General features: G+C 35.0%; 1 protein-coding gene across 19 annotated transcripts in view; it reads left to right on the top strand.

The window, feature by feature from the left end:
- Window positions 1-20,615, top strand: part of myo9ab (myosin IXAb) — a 109,386-nt gene that overhangs the window by 71,800 nt on the left and 16,971 nt on the right. For all 19 annotated transcript variants that reach the window (XM_048159082.1, XM_048159083.1, XM_048159081.1 and 16 more), the window contains 17 exons: window positions 1,705-1,821; window positions 2,084-2,218; window positions 2,660-2,781; window positions 3,363-3,504; window positions 7,004-7,205; window positions 8,820-8,933; window positions 9,317-9,398; window positions 10,682-10,816; window positions 10,902-10,941; window positions 11,104-11,226; window positions 11,310-11,390; window positions 11,468-11,578; window positions 14,328-14,450; window positions 14,532-14,681; window positions 17,103-17,410; window positions 17,772-18,692; window positions 20,468-20,549. In XM_048159082.1, the coding sequence (XP_048015039.1) occupies window positions 1,705-1,821; window positions 2,084-2,218; window positions 2,660-2,781; window positions 3,363-3,504; window positions 7,004-7,205; window positions 8,820-8,933; window positions 9,317-9,398; window positions 10,682-10,816; window positions 10,902-10,941; window positions 11,104-11,226; window positions 11,310-11,390; window positions 11,468-11,578; window positions 14,328-14,450; window positions 14,532-14,681; window positions 17,103-17,410; window positions 17,772-18,692; window positions 20,468-20,549 (2,988 nt within the window). The remainder of the gene's footprint in view (window positions 1-1,704; window positions 1,822-2,083; window positions 2,219-2,659; window positions 2,782-3,362; window positions 3,505-7,003; window positions 7,206-8,819; window positions 8,934-9,316; window positions 9,399-10,681; window positions 10,817-10,901; window positions 10,942-11,103; window positions 11,227-11,309; window positions 11,391-11,467; window positions 11,579-14,327; window positions 14,451-14,531; window positions 14,682-17,102; window positions 17,411-17,771; window positions 18,693-20,467; window positions 20,550-20,615) is intronic.

Genomic DNA, 20,615 nt, shown 5'->3' with positions numbered 1-20,615 from the left:
AGATATACTCAGAGAGACTCAGGGAGACTCGGAGAGACACAAAGGGACACAGTGTGACTCCGAGACACTCCAAGATAGACACTGAGAGATTCAGGGAGACTCAGGGAGACTCCAAGAGACACAGAGAGATTCAGGGAGACTCCAAGAGACACAGAGATTCAGAGAGACACAGGGAGATTCAGGGAGATTCAGAGAGACACAGAGATTCAGGGAGATTCAGAGAGAAACAGGGAGACTCCAAGAGACACAGGGAGATTCCGAGAGACACAGGGAGATTCAGGGAGACACCAAGAGACACAGGGAGATTCAGAGAGACACAGGGAGATTCAGGGAGACTCCAAGAGACACAGAGATTCAGAGAGACACAGGGAGATTCAGGGAGACTCCAAGAGACACAGGGAGATTCAGAGAGACACAGAGATTCAGGGAGATTCAGAGAGACACAGGGAGACTCCAAGAGACACAGGGAGATTCAGGGAGACACAGGGATATTCAAGGAGACTCCAAGAGACACAGAGAGATTCAGAGAGACACAGAGATTCAGGAAGATTCAGAGAGACACAGAGATTCAGGGAGACACAGAGATTCAGGGAGACTCCAAGAGACACAGGGAGATTCAGGGAGACACAGGGATATTCAGGGAGATTCAGAGAGACACAGGGATTCAGAGAGACACAGAGATTCAGAGAGACACAGGGAGATTCAGAGAGACACAGAGATTCAGGGAGACTCCAAGAGACACAGGGAGATTCAGGGAGACATAGGGATATTCAGGGAGATTCAGAGAGACACAGGGATTCAGAGAGACACAGAGATTCAGAGAGACACAGGGAGATTCAGAGAGACACAGAGATTCAGAGAGACACAGAGATTCAGAGAGACACAGGGAGATTCAGAGAGACACAGAGATTCAGGGAGACACAGGGAGATTCAGAGAGACACAGAGATTCAGAGAGACACAGAGATTCAGAGAGACACAGGGAGATTCAGAGAGACACAGAGATTCAGAGAGACACAGAGATTCAGAGAGACACAGGGAGATTCAGAGAGACACAGAGATTCAGAGAGACACAGGGAGATTCAGAGAGACACAGAGATTCAGAGAGACACAGAGATTCAGAGAGACACAGGGAGATTCAGAGAGACACAGAGATTCAGAGAGACACAGGGAGATTCAGAGAGACACAGAGATTCAGAGAGACACAGGGAGATTCAGAGAGACACAGAGATTCAGAGAGACACAGGGATTCAGAGAGACACAGAGATTCAGAGAGACACAGGGAGATTCAGAGAGACACAGAGATTCAGGGAGACTCCAAGAGACACAGGGAGATTCAGGGAGACACAGGGATATTCAGGGAGACTCCAAGAGACACAGAGAGATTTAAATATATACATAATATTGCAATTGTGTGTGTGTGTGTGTCTCTCTCTCTCTCTCTCTCTCTCTGTCTCTCTCTCTCACACACACACACACACACACACACACACACACACACACACACACATAAATATATGTATCTCCACTGATTTTATTGCCCTTTTCGATCTTTATTTTTCATTAAACTTTGGGTCAGCTCTGAAAGTAAACGCTGCTGTTGTTCACACTGGACTCTGTAGATGGTTTTGTAGGTTTTACATGCACAAACATCACTCACATGTTCTTCACATGGACTCACACATGACACTCGTGTCTCTGTGCAGGCGGGGACGGTGAGGGACTCGATGGCGAAGTCTCTGTACGGAGCTCTGTTCGACTGGATCGTCTTCCGCACCAATCACGCGCTGCTCTACAACAAAGACCTGGAGGATTCGGCCAAGGTACAAACACACACATCAGCTGCTCGGAGAGTGTTTCCTGACCTTGTGTGTGTTTATTTGTTCACACAAGTACACAATAATCTTCGGATACGTATTTTCTCCCATTTTGGCGGCAGTTTCTAGACAGACTTTCATAAGCCGTCCTGAAAGTCACAATGTGGTGAACTCGCGTGCTCACGCTAGTTTCGTGTCCTCCGTTCTCGTGCTGAGATATTTCTAACCCTAATCACTGATGTTGATGTGAAATGTGTCCGTGTTTCAGATCCTGTCCATCGGGGTGCTGGACATCTTTGGCTTTGAGGACTACGAGAACAACAGCTTCGAGCAGTTCTGCATCAACTTTGCCAACGAGACGCTGCAGCATTACTTCAACCAGCACATCTTCAAACTAGAGCAGGTAAAACTCGCGTTTGAAGGTGTTATTGAGATCATTAGTGATGTTTGCTGAGGCGTAACTCGTTTGTTTTGCTCAGGCAAACATCGCTCACATGTTCTTCAGAAAGTCATTATTAATACACTTCATTAAACACTGGAGTTTGATAACACAAGCAAACCTGAAGGACTCGGTGTGTTTAGATCTTTGTGATTAAGGGTTGATTTTGGTTTGTTTTTTGTGGCATAAAGCAAAAGGTTAAACATCGATTCACTTCCTCATTTAAGTATTTAGTTTAATTTATTACGTTTAAACTCTGATATTTATGGATTCACATAATATGCTTTATGAAACGTACTTCATAAAGCATAATATTATGTGAATCCATGGAGCTTTTTGATACTTTTTTTGTTAAAGAAAATTATTCTTGTGTTGATGGTGTCTGTGATGTTTTGGCTCTCTCAGGAGGAGTATCGGTCGGAGGGCATCAGCTGGCACATGATCGACTATATCGACAACACAGCCTGCATCAACCTCATCAGTAAGAAACCCACGGCGCTGCTCCACCTGCTGGACGAAGAGTGCAAGTGCGTCTCAACCACATCACAGAAAGCACATGATATTTGACTGTTTCATTCTGGTCTGTTATGGGTTTCGGTTTCAGGAAGTCACATTGCAGTTATGCGGTTATCATATATTATTCATGTATCCTTGTTTTAGATTTCACAGAAATGTTTAGTAAAAAATATTAAGCTGGAAGCCAATTCTGTTGGATTTTATCACACTTTATTTAATATGTTTATTCTATTACAGCATTTATTAGTCTTAATGTTAATTTCCGCATTTACTAATACATTTTTAAGATCAAAAGTTGTATCTGTTAATGAACTTACATGAAGGTTTAACATTAACAAAGATTAATAAATGCTGTGAAATATATTGCTCATTGATAGTTAATGCATTAGCTAATGTTAACAATGTTAAGTACTACCCATTTTTAAATTAGCTATATCATTTTTATATTGTTACATTATTATTATTATTATTATTATTATAAACTTTTGTAAAATTGTGATCAAATATTTAGAACTGGTCTAAGTTTCAAACCTTTCTAATAATGTCTGTTTTGAATGGTAAGCTTTACATTTGTCTTGTTGTTGGTTTGTAGTTTTCCGCAGGCGTCTAATCAAACTCTGCTGGACAAGTTTAAGCGTCAACACGAGGGAAGCGGCTACATCGAGTTTCCTGCCGTCATGGAGCCGGCGTTCATCATCCGCCACTACGCCGGGAAGGTGAAATATGGTGTCAAGGTGAGAATGAATGTTTTAGAGAATCTGGATATTGTGTTGAAGCATGTGCACATCTGTGGAAGCTTGTTTCTGCCACAGAATAAAAAAAATAAATAACTTTTTATCTTGCAATTCTGAATTTATAAATCAAAATTGGGAGTTTATATCTCTCAGTTCTGAGAAAAAAGTCAGAATTACAAGATATAAACACACAATTGAAAAATGTCAGAATTATGAGATAAAAATTTGCAATTGCTAGAAAAAGTTGGAAATGTGAGATATAAAGTCGTAATTGTGAGATTAAAAACTCAGTTTCAAAAAAAGTCGTAATTGTGAGATAAAAACTGTTTAAAAAAAGTTGTAATTGCGAGATTAAAAACTCAGTTTCAAAAAAAGTCGTAATTGTGAGATAAAAACTGTTTAAAAAAAGTTGTAATTGTGAGATTAAAAACTCAGTTTCAAAAAAAGTCGTAATTGCGAGATTAAAAACTCAGTTTCAAAAAAAGTTGTAATTGTGAGATAAAAACTGTTAAAAAAAAGTCGTAATTGTGAGATAAAAACTGTTTAAAAAAAGTTGTAATTGTGAGATTAAAAACTCAGTTTCAAAAAAAGTCGTAATTGCGAGATTAAAAACTCAGTTTCAAAAAAAGTCGTAATTGTGAGATAAAAACTGTTAAAAAAAAGTCGTAATTGTGAGATAAAAACTGTTTAAAAAAAGTTGTAATTGTGAGATTAAAAACTCAGTTTCAAAAAAAGTCGTAATTGCGAGATTAAAAACTGTTTCAAAAAAAGTCGTAACTGTGAGATAAAAACTTTCAAAAAAGTCGTAACTGTGAGATAAAAACTGTTTAAAAAAAAGTCGTAACTGTGAGATAAAAACTGTTTAAAAAAAAGTCGTAATTGTGAGATTAAAAACTCAGTTTCAAAAAAAGTCGTAATTGTGAGATAAAAACTGTTAAAAAAAAGTCGTAATTGTGAGATAAAAACTGTTTAAAAAAAGTTGTAATTGTGAGATTAAAAACTCAGTTTCAAAAAAAGTCGTAATTGCGAGATTAAAAACTGTTTCAAAAAAAGTCGTAACTGTGAGATAAAAACTGTTTCAAAAAAGTCGTAACTGTGAGATAAAAACTGTTTAAAAAAAAGTTGTAATTGTGAGATTAAAAACTCAGTTTCAAAAAAAGTCGTAATTGCGAGATTAAAAACTCAGTTTCAAAAAAAGTCGTAATTGTGAGATAAAAACTGTTAAAAAAAAGTCGTAATTGTGAGATAAAAACTGTTTAAAAAAAGTTGTAATTGTGAGATTAAAAACTCAGTTTCAAAAAAAGTCGTAATTGCGAGATTAAAAACTGTTTCAAAAAAAGTCGTAACTGTGAGATAAAAACTGTTTCAAAAAAGTCGTAACTGTGAGATAAAAACTGTTTCAAAAAAAGTCGTAACTGTGAGATAAAAACTGTTTCAAAAAAGTCGTAACTGTGAGATAAAAACTGTTTAAAAAAAAGTCGTAATTGTGAGATTAAAAACTCGCAGTTACAAAAAGTCGTAATTGTGAGATTAAAAACTCAGTTTCAAAAAAAGTCGTAATTGCGAGATTAAAAACTCAGTTTCAAAAAAAATCGTAATTACGAGATTAAAAACCTCAGTTTCAAAAAAAGTCGTAATTGTGAGATAAAAACTGTTTAAAAAAAGTCGTAATTGCGAGATTAAAAACTGTTTCAAAAAAGTCGTAACTGTGAGATAAAAACTGTTTAAAAAAAGTCGTAATTGTGAGATTAAAAACTCAGTTTCAAAAAAAGTCGTAATTGTGAGATTAAAAACTCAGTTTCAAAAAAAGTCGTAATTGCGAGATTAAAAACTCAGTTTCAAAAAAAGTCGTAATTGCGAGATTAAAAACTGTTTCAAAAAAAGTCGTAACTGTGAGATAAAAACTCCGTTTCAAAAAAAGTCGGAATTGCGAGATTAAAAACTCAGTTTCAAAAAAAGTCGTAATTACGAGATTAAAAACTCAGTTTCAAAAAAAGTCGTAATTGTGAGATAAAAACTGTTTAAAAAAAGTCGTAATTGCGAGATTAAAAACTGTTTCAAAAAAGTCGTAACTGTGAGATAAAAACTGTTTAAAAAAAGTCGTAATTGTGAGATTAAAAACTCAGTTTCAAAAAAAGTCGTAATTGTGAGATTAAAAACTCGCAGTTACAAAAAGTCGTAATTGTGAGATTAAAAACTCAGTTTCAAAAAAAGTCGTAATTGTGAGATAAAAACTGTTTAAAAAAAGTCGTAATTGCGAGATTAAAAACTGTTTCAAAAAAAGTCGTAACTGTGAGATAAAAACTGTTTAAAAAAAGTCGGAATTGCGAGATTAAAAACTCAGTTTCAAAAAAAGTCGTAATTGTGAGATAAAAACTGTTTAAAAAAAAGTCGGAATTGCGAGATTAAAAACTCAGTTTCAAAAAAAGTCGTAATTGTGAGATAAAAACTGTTTTAAAAAAGTCGTAATTGTGAGATTAAAAACTCGCAGTTACAAAAAAGTTGTAATTGTGAGATAAAAACTCAGTTTCAAAATAAATCGTAATTGTGAGATAAAAACTGTTAAAAAAGTCGTAATTGTGAGATAAAAACTGTTAAAAAAAGTCGTAATTGTGAGATTAAAAACTCGCAGTTACAAAAAAGTCGTAATTGTGAGATTAAAAACTTGCAGTTACAAAAAAGTCGTAATTGTGAGATAAAAACTCAGTTTCAAAAAAAGTCGTAGTTGTGAGATAAAAACTTTTATGAATTTATATTGATATAAATTGAGAAAAAGATTCAGAATTGCAAGTTTATATTTCAATTATGACTTTTTTTCTCAGAATCGTGAGATCTAAATTTGCAACTACGTGTTATTTTTTTTATTCTGTGGTGGAATCAAGCTTCCATATATATCTCTCTGTGTGTGTGTGAGATTAAGTGATCATTTGCATATGTACACACACACTCTCTCTCTCTCACACACACACACACACACACACACACACACCACTTCCAGTGACCTAATTCTGCGATTTAATCTGATTGGTTGGATTGGCCCCTCGGCTACGAGTGTATCTGGAGCACATGTTTGGCAGAGAGGGTTAAATCTACACGCTACACACTCACACACACATGCAAAAGCGTTGTTGTCTGTATGTTTATTTAGTGTTTACTGGAAAGCGTTTGGAGCAGATGCGACGGTATCAGGGTTGATCATGAGATTAGCTGCTTCACATCAACCATTTTCATTTTTAATGTGTTAAACTGTTATTTTAGTATCATTGAGATACTATCATAGTTTTTTGTAATGCCTCTATTAACTCTGGTTTAAAACGGCATACTAATCTTAAATTTTTCATTATGCATGACAAAAATGGTAAAAAACAAATTATCCAAAAAATACACCTTCCCTTAAACGCTGATTAAAGCTGAAAATATGAAATGTAATTCCTTGATTCCTTGTCCGTACTGCTGGGCTGTATTTGAGAGTCACTGGCGTGTCGGATGTGTCCTGCAGGATTTCAGGGAGAAGAACACGGATCACATGCGTCCGGATATCGTGGCTCTGCTGAAGAGCAGCCGCAGCGCTTTCATCTGCAGCCTGATGGGAATCGATCCCGTGGCCACCTTCCGCTGGGCCGTGATCCGGGCGTATTTCAGAGCGCTCGTCGCCTTTCGAGAGGCTGGGAAACGACACACGGAGAAGAAGAGCACGACGGGTGAGATTATATCACGTTAGTACACAAAACACAGATGTCGTTCTAAACCCGTATCATGTGATGTTGATGGACTGATCTGTAATGCAGATGTGAGACTCAAACACTCTCACAAACGTTTCTCACTATTACATGAGCGTGAGTGAACATCCCATGATGCAACTGTGCTGTATTATTCATCACCACAGAAATGCTGCGAATGCTCATACTGAAATATTAAAATATGCATCCATGAAGAAACGAGACTGGAAATGATGCATTTTAGATGCGAACACAATTTCCCCTGTGAATTTACTCACAGTTTTTAAAGTGATTTTGTTTGCATGTTTTACATATCATAATATTGCCAAAGCGTTATGACAAAACAATGACAGAAAAAAACTATGTGAGTAATGCTAGTAAAAATGTAATAAAGTAAATGATATTAAAATATAAAATATACATTTATTTATACATATTCTGCTTATATATATATATATATATATACACTCACACATACATATTGTAGTTTATTTTTTACATTATTAGTTTTATATATATTTATTTTTTTATAGATTAGCATTAAAATATAAGAACAAAGGTATATTTATATTTTTATAAGGTATAATATAATATAATATAATTTTTCACAGTATTTTCACAGTATTTATGGTAATTTTCATGTTAGTATTATATATGTTTATAATTAACATTTATTTTATGCATACTTTTTTATATATAAACATTAAAATATACGCACAAAGATATTTACTTTTTATTATTTACTTAATTAAATTAAACATGAAAATATACTAAAACCTTTACTTTTTTCATATATAATATGCAAATAGGAATAAATATAAATAATCACAAGAATATTTACATATTTTAATTTGCACATCAGCTATTAATGCATAATGAACATAATGAACTAATATTGATTTATAATAATAATAATAATAATAATAAAAATTATTGTTTTCTGGAGTTGCACGTGTCTTTAAATGCTTGCAAATAAATTCAGTTTATTATAACAAATTTAAAAAAGTAAATAATATTAAAATATAATTAAACAATAGCATTTATTTATATAATTTTCTTTGTTTTTATATTTTTTTTTACGTATTGTAATGTTTATTTTAATTTTTACATTATTTATGGTAAACTTTGTGTTCATTTTATAAACATTTACAAACATAACATTTATTTTTGTTTCCTCTTTATTTATATATATATATATATATATATATATATATATATATATATATATATATATATATATATATATATATATAATCTGATAGAAACATATATATATACTGATTATTATTTAAACATAAAAAATAAATAAGCATTTTTATATGCTTTTTCATATATAATATACAAGTAAACATTTTAAAATCTAAATATATATATATATATACTAAAGTGTTGGTTTCTGGAGTTGAATGTCAGATGTTTGCAAACAGCTCCTCAACAGTTGATCAGATGTGTTTGTGATCATATGCTTTGTTATTGTATTGAAGTGTTTGTTGTTGCAGAGCCTCAAACAGTCGATGAGTGAGAACAACAGGAGACACTTCTGAAACATTTATGAGTCACTCACAGCTTCACTGCGTTTGTTTTCTCTCTCTCCAGGCTCTGACGGTCCAGTTCAGCATCAGAAGAGTGTGGACAGCTTCAGTTTCCTGCATCATCCTGTTCACCAGCGGAGCCTTGAGATCCTGCAGCGATGCAAAGATGACAAATACAGTAAGACTGCAAAGCCCACAGTCCCATTTCCTGTTTCAGCAGAAAAACAGTACAGTGATCCAAACCAGTGTTATTCTTGATAACCAAAACTGAGACCATAAAAACATCTTCGTTGATAAGAAGAGCTCCATCAAAATGACATAATGAAACGATCACAGATCAGTGTTTTCGTGTGAGCGCCTGTGTCTTATCTAACAGTTCCCTGGATATCTTCTTCTCTTGACATTAACTGATGACTGCAAACAGCTGGTAAACGGATGTAGTTTTAAATGATCACAGAATGTTTTGGACGGGGTTCACACCTGTAGATCTGTGTACCTGTGATCGGGATCATCTATATATACTCAGACACTCTCTCTCTCTGTCTGTCTTGTGAACGACAGATTCGTGCGTCAGCAGAAGGAACCCGCGGACGCCGCTGTCGGACCTGCAGGGCACAAACACGCTCAGCCAGAAACTGACCAGGTACGGAAGCCCGGAGGGGCCGGAAAACACTGTGGATTAAAGCAGTGATTCCCAAACTTTTTGTCAGCCAAACCCCATTAACATAAAATATTTATTTGACGCAAATATGTTAATAATTTAGCAACATCATGTTGCAGTTCTCTGATGTTGGTTAATGGTCACATGGCATGGAGGGAAATTGTGATATTGTAGATAAAATTGCAGATTTTACTGCAATAAAAAAATATTTATTTGTTTGTTTGTTTATTTATTTATCATACATATATAGATGTATTTAAAAATAATAATTAACATTTTAAAATATCTAAATTTAATATATATATGTATGTATGTATAAGATATTATAATTATATTATATTATAGGAGGTAAACAAACAAAAACAACACAATTAGTTATTGTAATATTGTAGATACAATTTTTACCGCATTAAAAATACAATTATTTATTTATAATAAATAAATAAATTTATCTAAATAAAAAACATTTATTTATTTTTCAAATATAAATATTTGTTTATTAAAAAATTTTAATGAAAAAAATATTTTAAAAACGTATACATTTTGAAATATCTAAATTAATTATTTGAAAAATATTTATTTAAATGTATAAAATATTATAATTATGTTATAGCATGTAAACAAATAAAACACCACAATTTGTGATATTGTAGATAAATTTGTAGATTTTACTGCAATTAAAAAAAAAAAATTGCAAAGTCACTTTAATGTACAACTATAATTGCCTTGAATTTATAAAATGGCAGTATTATAAAATGAATCAATATTAAAAAAATATTAATAATAATAATACATTCATTGTTTTTAAAAATATATAAAAAATATGAATTTATTTTTATTAAAAATTTTATTTAAAAATATTAAATTTTTAAGAAGTATACATTTTAAAATAACAAAATTAATTATATAAAAATATATATTTTTAAATTTATGAAATATTTAAAATTATATTATCACAGGTAAAAAAAATAAAATAAAACCACCAGTTGTTATTGTGATATTACTGTAGATAAAATTATAGATTTTACCACGATACATTTAAAAAAAAAAAAATGTATCTATTTATCAAAAATAAAATATTTTCAAATATTATCATTTTTATGCTTCAGTTACTGGTGGTAAATTCGGTTTTCATCAATCTAGTGAATTAAAGAAGCATTTCATCCAAACATATACAGTATGACTTTATTGTGTTAAAAGCAAAAAATATACACTCATATTTTCCATAAAACAGCAGTTCAGTTTGAGTTTGTTTGTCGTCTCAGGGACGGGTTCTCAGGCTGTAACGCCCGTGGCTCGAGGTCCGAGCGCGTCTCCTCGTTCTCCTCCCATGAGGAGGAGGGAATCTTCGTGAACTCTGTGAACAACAAGCTTCTGGAGCGAGCGCAGGGCATCCTGATGTGAGTGAGAACACTTCCCGCCGGATCAGCATCAGTTCCTTTCAGTCTTATTCACTCTGTCTCAAACTTTCTCTCTTTTCTGAAGGCGAAACAAGAACTACAAGATGAAGCCGAGCCTCCCGAAGGTAAACGTCCCACTCTCGCTTTACTTAAAGGCAGTTTTATGTGTCTTGTACATAAGGTTCATTTTAATTCAGTGTTTTTAGCATGTTAACAGATGCATGCAAGCTCAGTCACATGATCAGTCATTTCATCTTGTGTCATGAATTTGTTTTGTGTGTCTGCAGCACCTGCTGGACGTGAAATCCCTGAAGTATCTGAGCTGCCTGACGCTTCACGACCGCATAACCAAATCCCTGCTGCACCTGCACAAGAAGAAGAAGCCGCCCAGCATCAGCGCTCAGTTCAACGTGAGGATCTGACTCTTTAACACTTACTCAGTGTGTCATATCTGGAGCACGAGAACTGAATCAGTCTTGTGTCTGTGATGCAGGTGTCTCTGAACAAGCTGATGGAGACGCTGGGACAGTCGGAGCCGTACTTTGTGAAATGCATCCGGTCGAATGCGGAAAAGGTGCGTTTTGTGTCTTATTTCTGTTGCTGCGTCACCAGATTTAGATGCACGGTTTGATTTTTGTTGTGCTTTTGCAGCTTCCTCTGCGCTTCAACGACGCGCTGGTGTTGAGACAGCTGCGGTACACTGGGATGCTGGAGACGGTGAGGATACGGCAGTCCGGATACAGCGTCAAATACAGCTTTCAGGTGAGAAATCACTCGTGAACACGTTTCTGTAGCGCTTTATACAATACTGAGTGTGTCAGAGCAGCTTTACTGTGATAAACAGGAAGATGATGCAAAATTCATCAATTATGAAACATTGAAGCAGATCTAAAAATAAAACAGTGATTCAGTTCAATAACAGCGTCAATTTTGCAAAGTTCATCAATTATGAAACAATTTCAATTCAGTTCAATGTTGATTTAATTCAGTTCAATAACAGCATCAATGTTGAAATTTTAATCAATTATGAAAAATTCAATTCAGTTCAATAACAGCATCAATTTTGCAAATTTCATCAATAATAAAACAAACTGAATTCAGTTCGATGTTGATTCGATTCAGTTCAATAACAGCATCAATTTTGCAAAGTTCATCAATTATGAAGCAATTTCAATTCAGTTCAATGTTGATTCAATTCAGTTCAATAACGGTGTCAATGTTGAAAATTTCATCAATTATGAAAAATTCAATTCAGTTCAAAGTTGATTCAATTCAGTTCTGTTCAATAACAGCATCAATTTTGCAAATTTCATCAATTATGAAACAAACTGAATTCAGTTCGATGTTGATTCGATTCAGTTCAATAACAGCGTCAATTTTGCAAAGTTCATCAATTATGAAGCAATTTCAATTCAGTTCAATGTTGATTCAATTCAGTTCAATAACGGTGTCAATGTTGAAAATTTCATCAATTATGAAAAATTCAATTCAGTTCAAAGTTGATTCAATTCAGTTCAATAACAGCATCAATTTTGCAAATTTCATCAATTATGAAACAAACTGAATTCAGTTCGATGTTGATTCGATTCAGTTCAATAACAGCGTCAATTTTGCAAAGTTCATCAATTATGAAACAATTTCAATTCAGTTCAATGTTGATTCAATTCAGTTCAATAACGGTGTCAATGTTGAAAATTTCATCAATTATGAAAAATTCAATTCAGTTCAAAGTTGATTCAATTCAGTTCAATAACAGCATCAGTTTTGCAAATTTCATCAATTATGAAACAAACTGAATTCAGTTCGATGTTGATTCGATTCAGTTCAATAACAGCGTCAATTTTGCAAAGTTCATCAATTATGAAGCAATTTCAATTCAGTTCAATGTTGATTCAATTCAGTTCAATAACGGTGTCAATGTTGAAAATTTCATCAATTATGAAACAAATTGAATTCAGTTCAATGTTGATTCGATTCAGTTCAATAACAGCGTCAATGTTGCAAATTTCATCAACTATGAAATGAATTTAATGAAACTATAAAGCAGTTCTAAAGTGAAAAGATTCAAATCAATTCAGTTCAATGTTGATTTATTTCTGTTCAATAACAGCGTTGATGTTGCAAAGTTCAATTATGAAACAAATTCAATTCAGTTCAGTGTTGATTCAGTTCAATATCAGCGTCAGTGTTGCAAATTTCATCAATTATGAAATGAATTGAACAAAACTATGAGGCAGTTTTTAAAAGAAAATAATGATTCAACTCAATTCAGTTCAATAACAGTATAAATGTTGCAAAGTTCTTCAATTCTGAAACAATTTTAATTCAGTTCAGTGTTGATTCATTTCTGTTCAATAACAGCGTTGATGTTGCGAAGTTCAATTATGAAACAAATTTAGTTCAGTTCAATGTTGATTCAGTTTAGTTAAATGTTGATTTTAATTCAGTTCAATAACAGCGTCAATGTTGCATAGTTCAATTATTAAATGAATTGAATGAAACTATAAAGCAGTTTGAAAAAGAAAATAATAATTCAATGGTTATTATATATAATTTAATGGTTTAATGGTTATTTAATTCAGTTCACTAACGGCATCAATGTTGCAAAGTTCAATTATGAAACAAATTCAATTCAGTTCAATTTTGATTGTTCAGTTCAATAACAATGTTGTAAATTTCATCAATTATGAAATGAATTGAATTAAACTACAATTAAGTTCTAAAAAGAAAAATAATAAAATAATAAAAAAATAATAAAATAATAATTCAACTCAATACTGGTCAGTGGTGATTTAATTCAGTTCAATAACAAAATGAATTGAATAAAATTATGAAATGAATTGAATAAAATTATAAAGCAGTTATAAAAAGAAAATAATAATTCAACTCAGTTCCGTTCAGTGAATTGAATTGAATATGAATTGAATTGAATAAAATTATGAAATGAATTGAATAAAATTATAAAGCAGTTATAAAAAGAAAATAATAATTCAACTCAGTTCCGTTCAGTGGTTATTTAATTCAGTTCAATAACAGCATCGATGTTGCAAAGTTCAATTATGAAACAAATTAAATTCAGTTCAATTTTGATTGTTCAGTTCAATAACAGTGTCAATGTTGTAAATTTCATCAATTATGAAATGAATTGAATGAAACTAAAGAAGTTCTAAAAAGAAAATAATAATTCAACTCAATTCCGTTCAGTGGTAATTTAATTCAGTTCAATAACAGTGTCAATGTTGCAAAGTTAATCAATTATGAAACAGTTTAAATTCAGTTCAATGTTGATTCAATTCAGTTCAATAACAGCATTGATGTTTCAAATTTAATCAATTATGAAACAAATTCAACTAAGTTCTGTTTGATTCAATTAAATTCCAAAACAGTATTGCTGTTGCAAAGTTTTTCAGTTATGAAACAGATCTGATTCAGCTGTAAAGCAACTCTACAGAAGAGAGTAGGTCATGTTACCCATGAATCGCTTCATGGAGCTCGTTGTTTGTCTCTCCAGGATTTTGCTCATCATTTCCATGTGATGTTACCGGCTGGATTTCACGCCACTCAAGTGGCCATCAGACAGTTCCTGCAGAACTCAGACCTCGAGCCCAGCGGGTATCAAGTGGGCAGAAACATGGTAACAAACGCGTCCGCATTCACACTGCTGGTTACGATCGATCGGGTCGTGACACTGACAGCGGTGTTTGTCTTTCTGCAGGTGTTTTTGCGCGAGCAGCTGCGTCAGAGGCTGCAGGACGAGCTTCATCAGGAGGTGTTGAGGAGAATCGTGTGTCTGCAGAGGCGCTTCAGGACGCTGCAGGAGAGAAAACACTTCTGCCGTCAGAGACAAGCCGCCCGTGTCATTCAGGTATATGTTGGAAATATGTCACTGACAAAATGAAGCAATTATCCATAAGAGAAAATGCCTCGCTGTGAATTTACCACAATTAAAAACAAAACATGGTAAAATCACTGTAATGGACCAACCTTAAATGGCCTATTGGTTTTATAAAATGGTGGCAGGATCACATAAACCAATGTTCAATAAATATATATATTTGATTTTATATATTTATAAATGATTGTATGTATGTATGTGTGTATATATACATAAATACATATATATATATATATATATATATATATATATACGTTATGTAATTTTTTTTTAAAAATGTATAAATTGTTTTTCAAAATATGTAAATTGTTTAAAAAATATAAAAAAATTTAAAATGTATGAAATATAAAACTTACACATTTTAAAAATATATAAATGTAAAAAATGTCCTTTTGAAATGTATACAAAATTTTCAAAAATTATATAAATTTAAAATATATAGTTTAAGAAGTATATACATTTAATATAAAAAAATATAAATTTTACAAAATATAAATGAATATTTATTTTAATGTTTATGTATATATTTTAACTGTTAAAATGTATTATACATTTTTAAATAATTACATTTAATAATAAGATAATCACGATAAACAATTCCACCACATAATCATTCTATAACCAAATTATTGGTGCATTTCATATACATTTTAAACTATTATGGATGCAAATATAAACTATTTTACAGTGGCTTCAAAAAGGCAGAATGAACTGGAATTGAAATACTAAAACTAAATGTAGAACTTCTGCTAGAAGTTAAACGAATCTCAACGAGGAGAACGTTAATGTTTTTAGAAGAAACTGAGATCAGGAAACATCAGGGCGTCACGGTTTGAGAGGCTGAACGTTCCCGTCTTTGACCCGCTGCACTATAGAAGTTTGTCCTTCCTGTTCCTGATCAAATAAACCATCCCGAGAATTTGCGTAAACCGGAGATACACTTTCAGCAGACACATGTGTGGACGACGAGTTTCTAGCCTCAGACCTCCAGATTCATATTGCACACAAACCTGGGAAGCACATTCACAAGCTGACAAACTCTCATCTGATCGGCTGATTTTATGAAGTTTCACAGACAGGTTTATATCCGTCTGCCTGATAACAAAGTCATGTTTACAATGTTAGAGGTTTGATGAGGTGAGCGCTTTTGAGGAATAACTGATAACTGGATTCATTCGTGAAACTTAATCGTCAAACACGTTTATGTTGATGTTTTGAAGTGTTTTAAAGCAGAGAGCGTTCTCAAACCGATACTGTTTGTTTGATTTAGTGGAGCACAAAGGGAAGATCTGTGAAGGTTTTTCTCAAGTCATCTGTTTTATTGTGCTGCCAAAACTAGTTTTCAGCATGTGCAGAAGGTTTAGCAGCCGCGATGTGTCTTTCAAAACAAAGCCGCTTTCATGTCAGAGAGACTTTCAAAATTTATTTTCACAAACATGTGGCGCTTGACAAACAAGATGTTACGCAAAAGCGCAGAGGTTTGATAAGATGCATGTGTGTGGCGTTTCATGTTGTCACTTTCTGTCACATAATATTGAAAACAAAGTATTGGATTGTTCTATACAGAATAAAAAGCGCTCAGATAATAAACCTATTCAGCACAAGATAAAACATTGCATTGATTTAAAAATTACATGCAATAAAGCAGTAAAATAAAATAAAGGTATTAAAATGAAATTAAAACAAACTAATACATAATAACACAATCACTGTGATTTTACCACAATTTAAAAAACATGGTAAAGGTACTTTAATGATCAACCTTTTGATTTTATGAAATGGTGGCATGATAAAATGCACAAATATTCAATAAATAATTACATTTTTAAAATAATTATTTAATTACTACATGCATAAACTATTTAGATATTTCTTTAAAAAAATCATACAATAATTATTTAGATTATATACATTTTTATATAAATTATTTAAAAAAAAATTAAACGTATGCCATAATTAATTAATATTAATAAGTATTTTTTAAATATAAAATATATTCATTTTAGAAATATGTAAATATATCCTTTTGAAATGTACACTATATATATATATATATATATATATATATATATATATATATATATATATATATATAAAAATAATAACTATTAGATATCAAACTCAATTCAAATGTTTTTATTCCAATTAACAAAACCCCAACCAATTACATGCAATAAAGCAGTAAAATAAAATAAAATTATAACAAAATATAACATTAAAAAAATATTTAAAATTAAAAAAGTAAGCTCAGCTTAACTGTCTGTGTATAGAGTAACATAACATAATTTATAATTCACATGCTATTTTTAATAAATAGGCAGCATGCAGTATATACTCAATGGTGAGCTAATGTTCTCATATCCATTCTCTCATGTCTCTTTCTCACTGCAGCACTGGTGGCGTGACTGCTTGACTCGCGCAGACGAGGGTGCACGTGACTCTGAGCTCCAGCAGGGGGCAGCAGTGTGTCTTCAGGCAGCCTGGAGAAGCTACAGAGAGAGACGTCAGTACCTGCAGCAAAAGAGAGCGGTGCTGCTCATCCAAAGATGCTGGAGGAGATTCCTCCAGAGGCGCGAGAGAGCGGCAGGCCTCATACAGGCCGTCTGGAGGACGCACAGACAGAGACACAGATTCCTGCAGCAGCGCAGGGCCGCCGTCACGCTACAGGCCGCCTGCAGGGGGCGCCAGGCTCGTCAGCGGTAAATACATTTGCATTTATGTATTTGCCAGATGTTTTTATCCAAAGCCACTTGCGGGAAGGGAAAAAAAGCCACTTCAAAGGAAAGATTTGTATTCATGATTTCCCTAGGAATTGAACTCATGACCTTGGCCATGAGCTAAACCGGAATGATGCCCTAATTATTCATTTATGATACATGGACTAAATAAATATCCATTTATAATTATTCAATGGATTCATCTATGATGAATTATTGAACAATCACATTACCACCTCGGGTGTGCATTATTTTTCTAATAATTCAATGGTCATCAATCATTCCTTCACATATTAAATGTCTTTTAAAGATTTATGTTTTAAGATGCTGTATTGTTCCCAAGGTGCCACACTCTGAGAGAGCAGCGACATGGAGAGAAATCCCTCAATGATGAAGAGCATCCAAACACTGTGACCAAAAGTTTGCACATCCCTCAAAACACAACCGTAGAGCTGTCAGAGCAGTTTGAGGAGGTACAGGAAAAGCAATCCACCGAACCTCCTAGAATCGTTGACGACAGCACACTGAAGAGCCGATCCAAGCGAGAAAGCAGGAGGCAACGGGAACTCGAGCAGGCTACCTTCAGTTTAGAGCTGCTCAAAGTCCGGTCCAGTTCAGCGTCAATCTCGGAGCCATCTCAAATAATGGACTCCTCGCTTCCCGCTCAAATCCCTCTCTCCAAACATCTTACTTCCTCTCCTCAGGCCTCCACAGATAGCCAGGAAAGCTTCGAGCTCCTCCACACTGAGTTGGCCACGTCCGAATGTCAAGTTTCCGAACCCGAGCCAATGGATGAGATCCAAACCAGCCCACCGTCCTTCAAACCCCACTTCTACATCGCCGATGATGACGACAGTTCGCTCAAAAGTGCGCCGCAGACGCCGACCCGCACCGAGAAGAAGGAGTCAGTGGTGGTCATCATCAGCATGCAGAAGGAAGATCCTGTAGACCAGAGCAGTCTAGAAGCTCTGGAAAGACTTGAGATGGAAGCGGAGGAGATCCAGCAGGAATCGCTCTCGAATGGAGCTTCCGCTCTGGATCATCCAGATGTCCATTTGACCCCTGAACCTCAAGCCAATCATGGCTTGGTCACTTCAACCCCCTCCAAACCCCTCCAGCTGGACTTGAGGGGAGCAGCGGCAGTGACTTCAGAGCCCATGAAGGATGTTCCGAAGAAGTTTGTTTCTCAAAGCATCAGCATAAGTATGAAAGAGAAAGCTAATCTGGCCTTCTCTCCCAAGCGCAGCCGTCTCACCTTCTCCAAGTGAGTTTACATCCACTCAGACAGTATTTATACAGCTTTTAACTCTTTCCCTACCAGCGTTTTTGAAAAAAGTTGCCAGCCAGTGTAACTGTTGTAGGATCACCCCCCTGATCTCAAGAGGCGCTCTAGCGACTGACACTAGAGACTGTAGTCTTTAGCCTTGTTAGAGCGCCCGACTCAAATACTGGCGGACTCGGGTTTGAGTCCTGCTTAGAGTGAGCAGTTAGAACAGGAGGGGTTACATTGGTGCCGTGATCCGGGTAGGAGTGAGTTTTAGGGGGGTGAGTGTAACAAGCGTAGGCCGGTAAGAGCTGTGTATGTAAACCTCACTCCCCATCTCAAAAGGCGCTCTAACGACTGACACTAGAGATTGCAGTCTTTAGCCTCTTTGCTAGAGTGGCTGACTCCAATACTGGTGGACCCGGGTTCGAGTCCTGCTTAGAGTGGGCAGTTAGAATAGGAGGGGTTACATTGGTACCGTAACCCAGATAGGAGTGAGTTTTGGGGGGGGGGGGGTGTAACAAGCGTAGGCAGGTAAGAGCTGTGTATGTAAACCTCACTCCCCATCTCAAAAGGCGCTCTAACGACTGACACTAGAGATTGCAGTCTTTAGCCTCTTTGCTAGAGCGACCGACTCAAATACTGGCGGACCCGGGTTTGAGTCCTGCTTAGAGTGGGCAGTTAGAACAGGAGGGGTTACATTGGTGCCGTGACCCAGATAGGAGTGAGTTTTAGGTGGGTGAGTGTAACAAACGTAGGCAGGTAAGAGCTGTGTATGTAAACCTCACTCCCCATCTCAAAAGGCGCTCTAACGACTGACACTAGAGATTGCAGTCTTTAGCCTCTTTGCTAGAGCGACCGACTCATACTGGCGGACCCGGGTTTGAGTCCTGCTTAGAGTGAGCAGTTAGAACAGGAGGGGTTACATTGTTGCCGTGACCCAGATAGGAGTGAGTTTTGGGGGGGGTGAGTGTAACAAGCGTAGGCCGGTAAGAGCCGTGTATGTAAACCTCACTCCCCTGATTTCAAGGGGCACTCTAGCAGCTGATGCTAGAGACTGTGGTCTTTAGCCTCCTTGTTAGAGCACCCAAACTCCCATGCCAGCGGATCCGGGTTTGAGTCCTGCTTAGAGCGGGCGGTTCAAACAGGAGGGCTTACACCAGTGTTTTAAAGTTTCATGGCCCCCAGAATATTTTGTTGAATATCTGAACATGCAATATATCAAAAGAAAGAACTGAGCCTCTGCTTTTAAAACCCATTTTATTCTAGTTTCTTGCTTTCTTTTTTTATCAACATTTGAATGTTGAAAATCACCATTTTGAGCAAAAAGCTGAGAAAATTGCTGAGAAAAGACTTTTTGTCAATGGCTACGGTCTGGATGGGATTCAGAACGATGATCAAAACAGAGATGGTGTAGATCGGGTCCATCAACACCCCCAAATCTTCACAGTCCTGTAGCTTGTCCTGGGTCAAAATTTAATTCAGTAACATTAGGCAATTTTGATTTATATGCAGTTTAATTTTGATGATCGCGTTATTCATATATGCATCTGCTTACATATGCTCTTGATTGTTTCTGCTTCTTCTTTGCCTGTGTTTTGATCAAGAGATTCTGTACTCTTTCAGAAGATGTGTAATAGTGCCCCCTACCATATAACGGTGAAAAAGCCTGAAAATTCAGTCAATGGCAGGGAAAGAGTTCTGCTTGACATTTAGACATTTTTAGGTGTTCTCAAATGGGACAGATTGATCAGACAGAGTGTTTTTTTTTTCAGGTCGGACAAAGACCTGGTGAATCAGGAACGGTCACTGGCGATCCAAAGAGAAGCGGGATTCAGATCACTAAAAAACAGAGAGGTAAGCGCAGACAAAACACAGAAAATATTTTTTTTGTTCAGGTACCAAGTAGTGGTGAGATGTCTC

This window comes from Megalobrama amblycephala, linkage group LG15, assembly GCF_018812025.1.
Source record: "Megalobrama amblycephala isolate DHTTF-2021 linkage group LG15, ASM1881202v1, whole genome shotgun sequence".
Classification (NCBI taxonomy): Eukaryota; Metazoa; Chordata; class Actinopteri; order Cypriniformes; family Xenocyprididae; genus Megalobrama; species Megalobrama amblycephala.
Note: the sequence above shows the minus strand (reverse complement) of the source record. Positions and strands in the feature narration are given on the sequence as shown.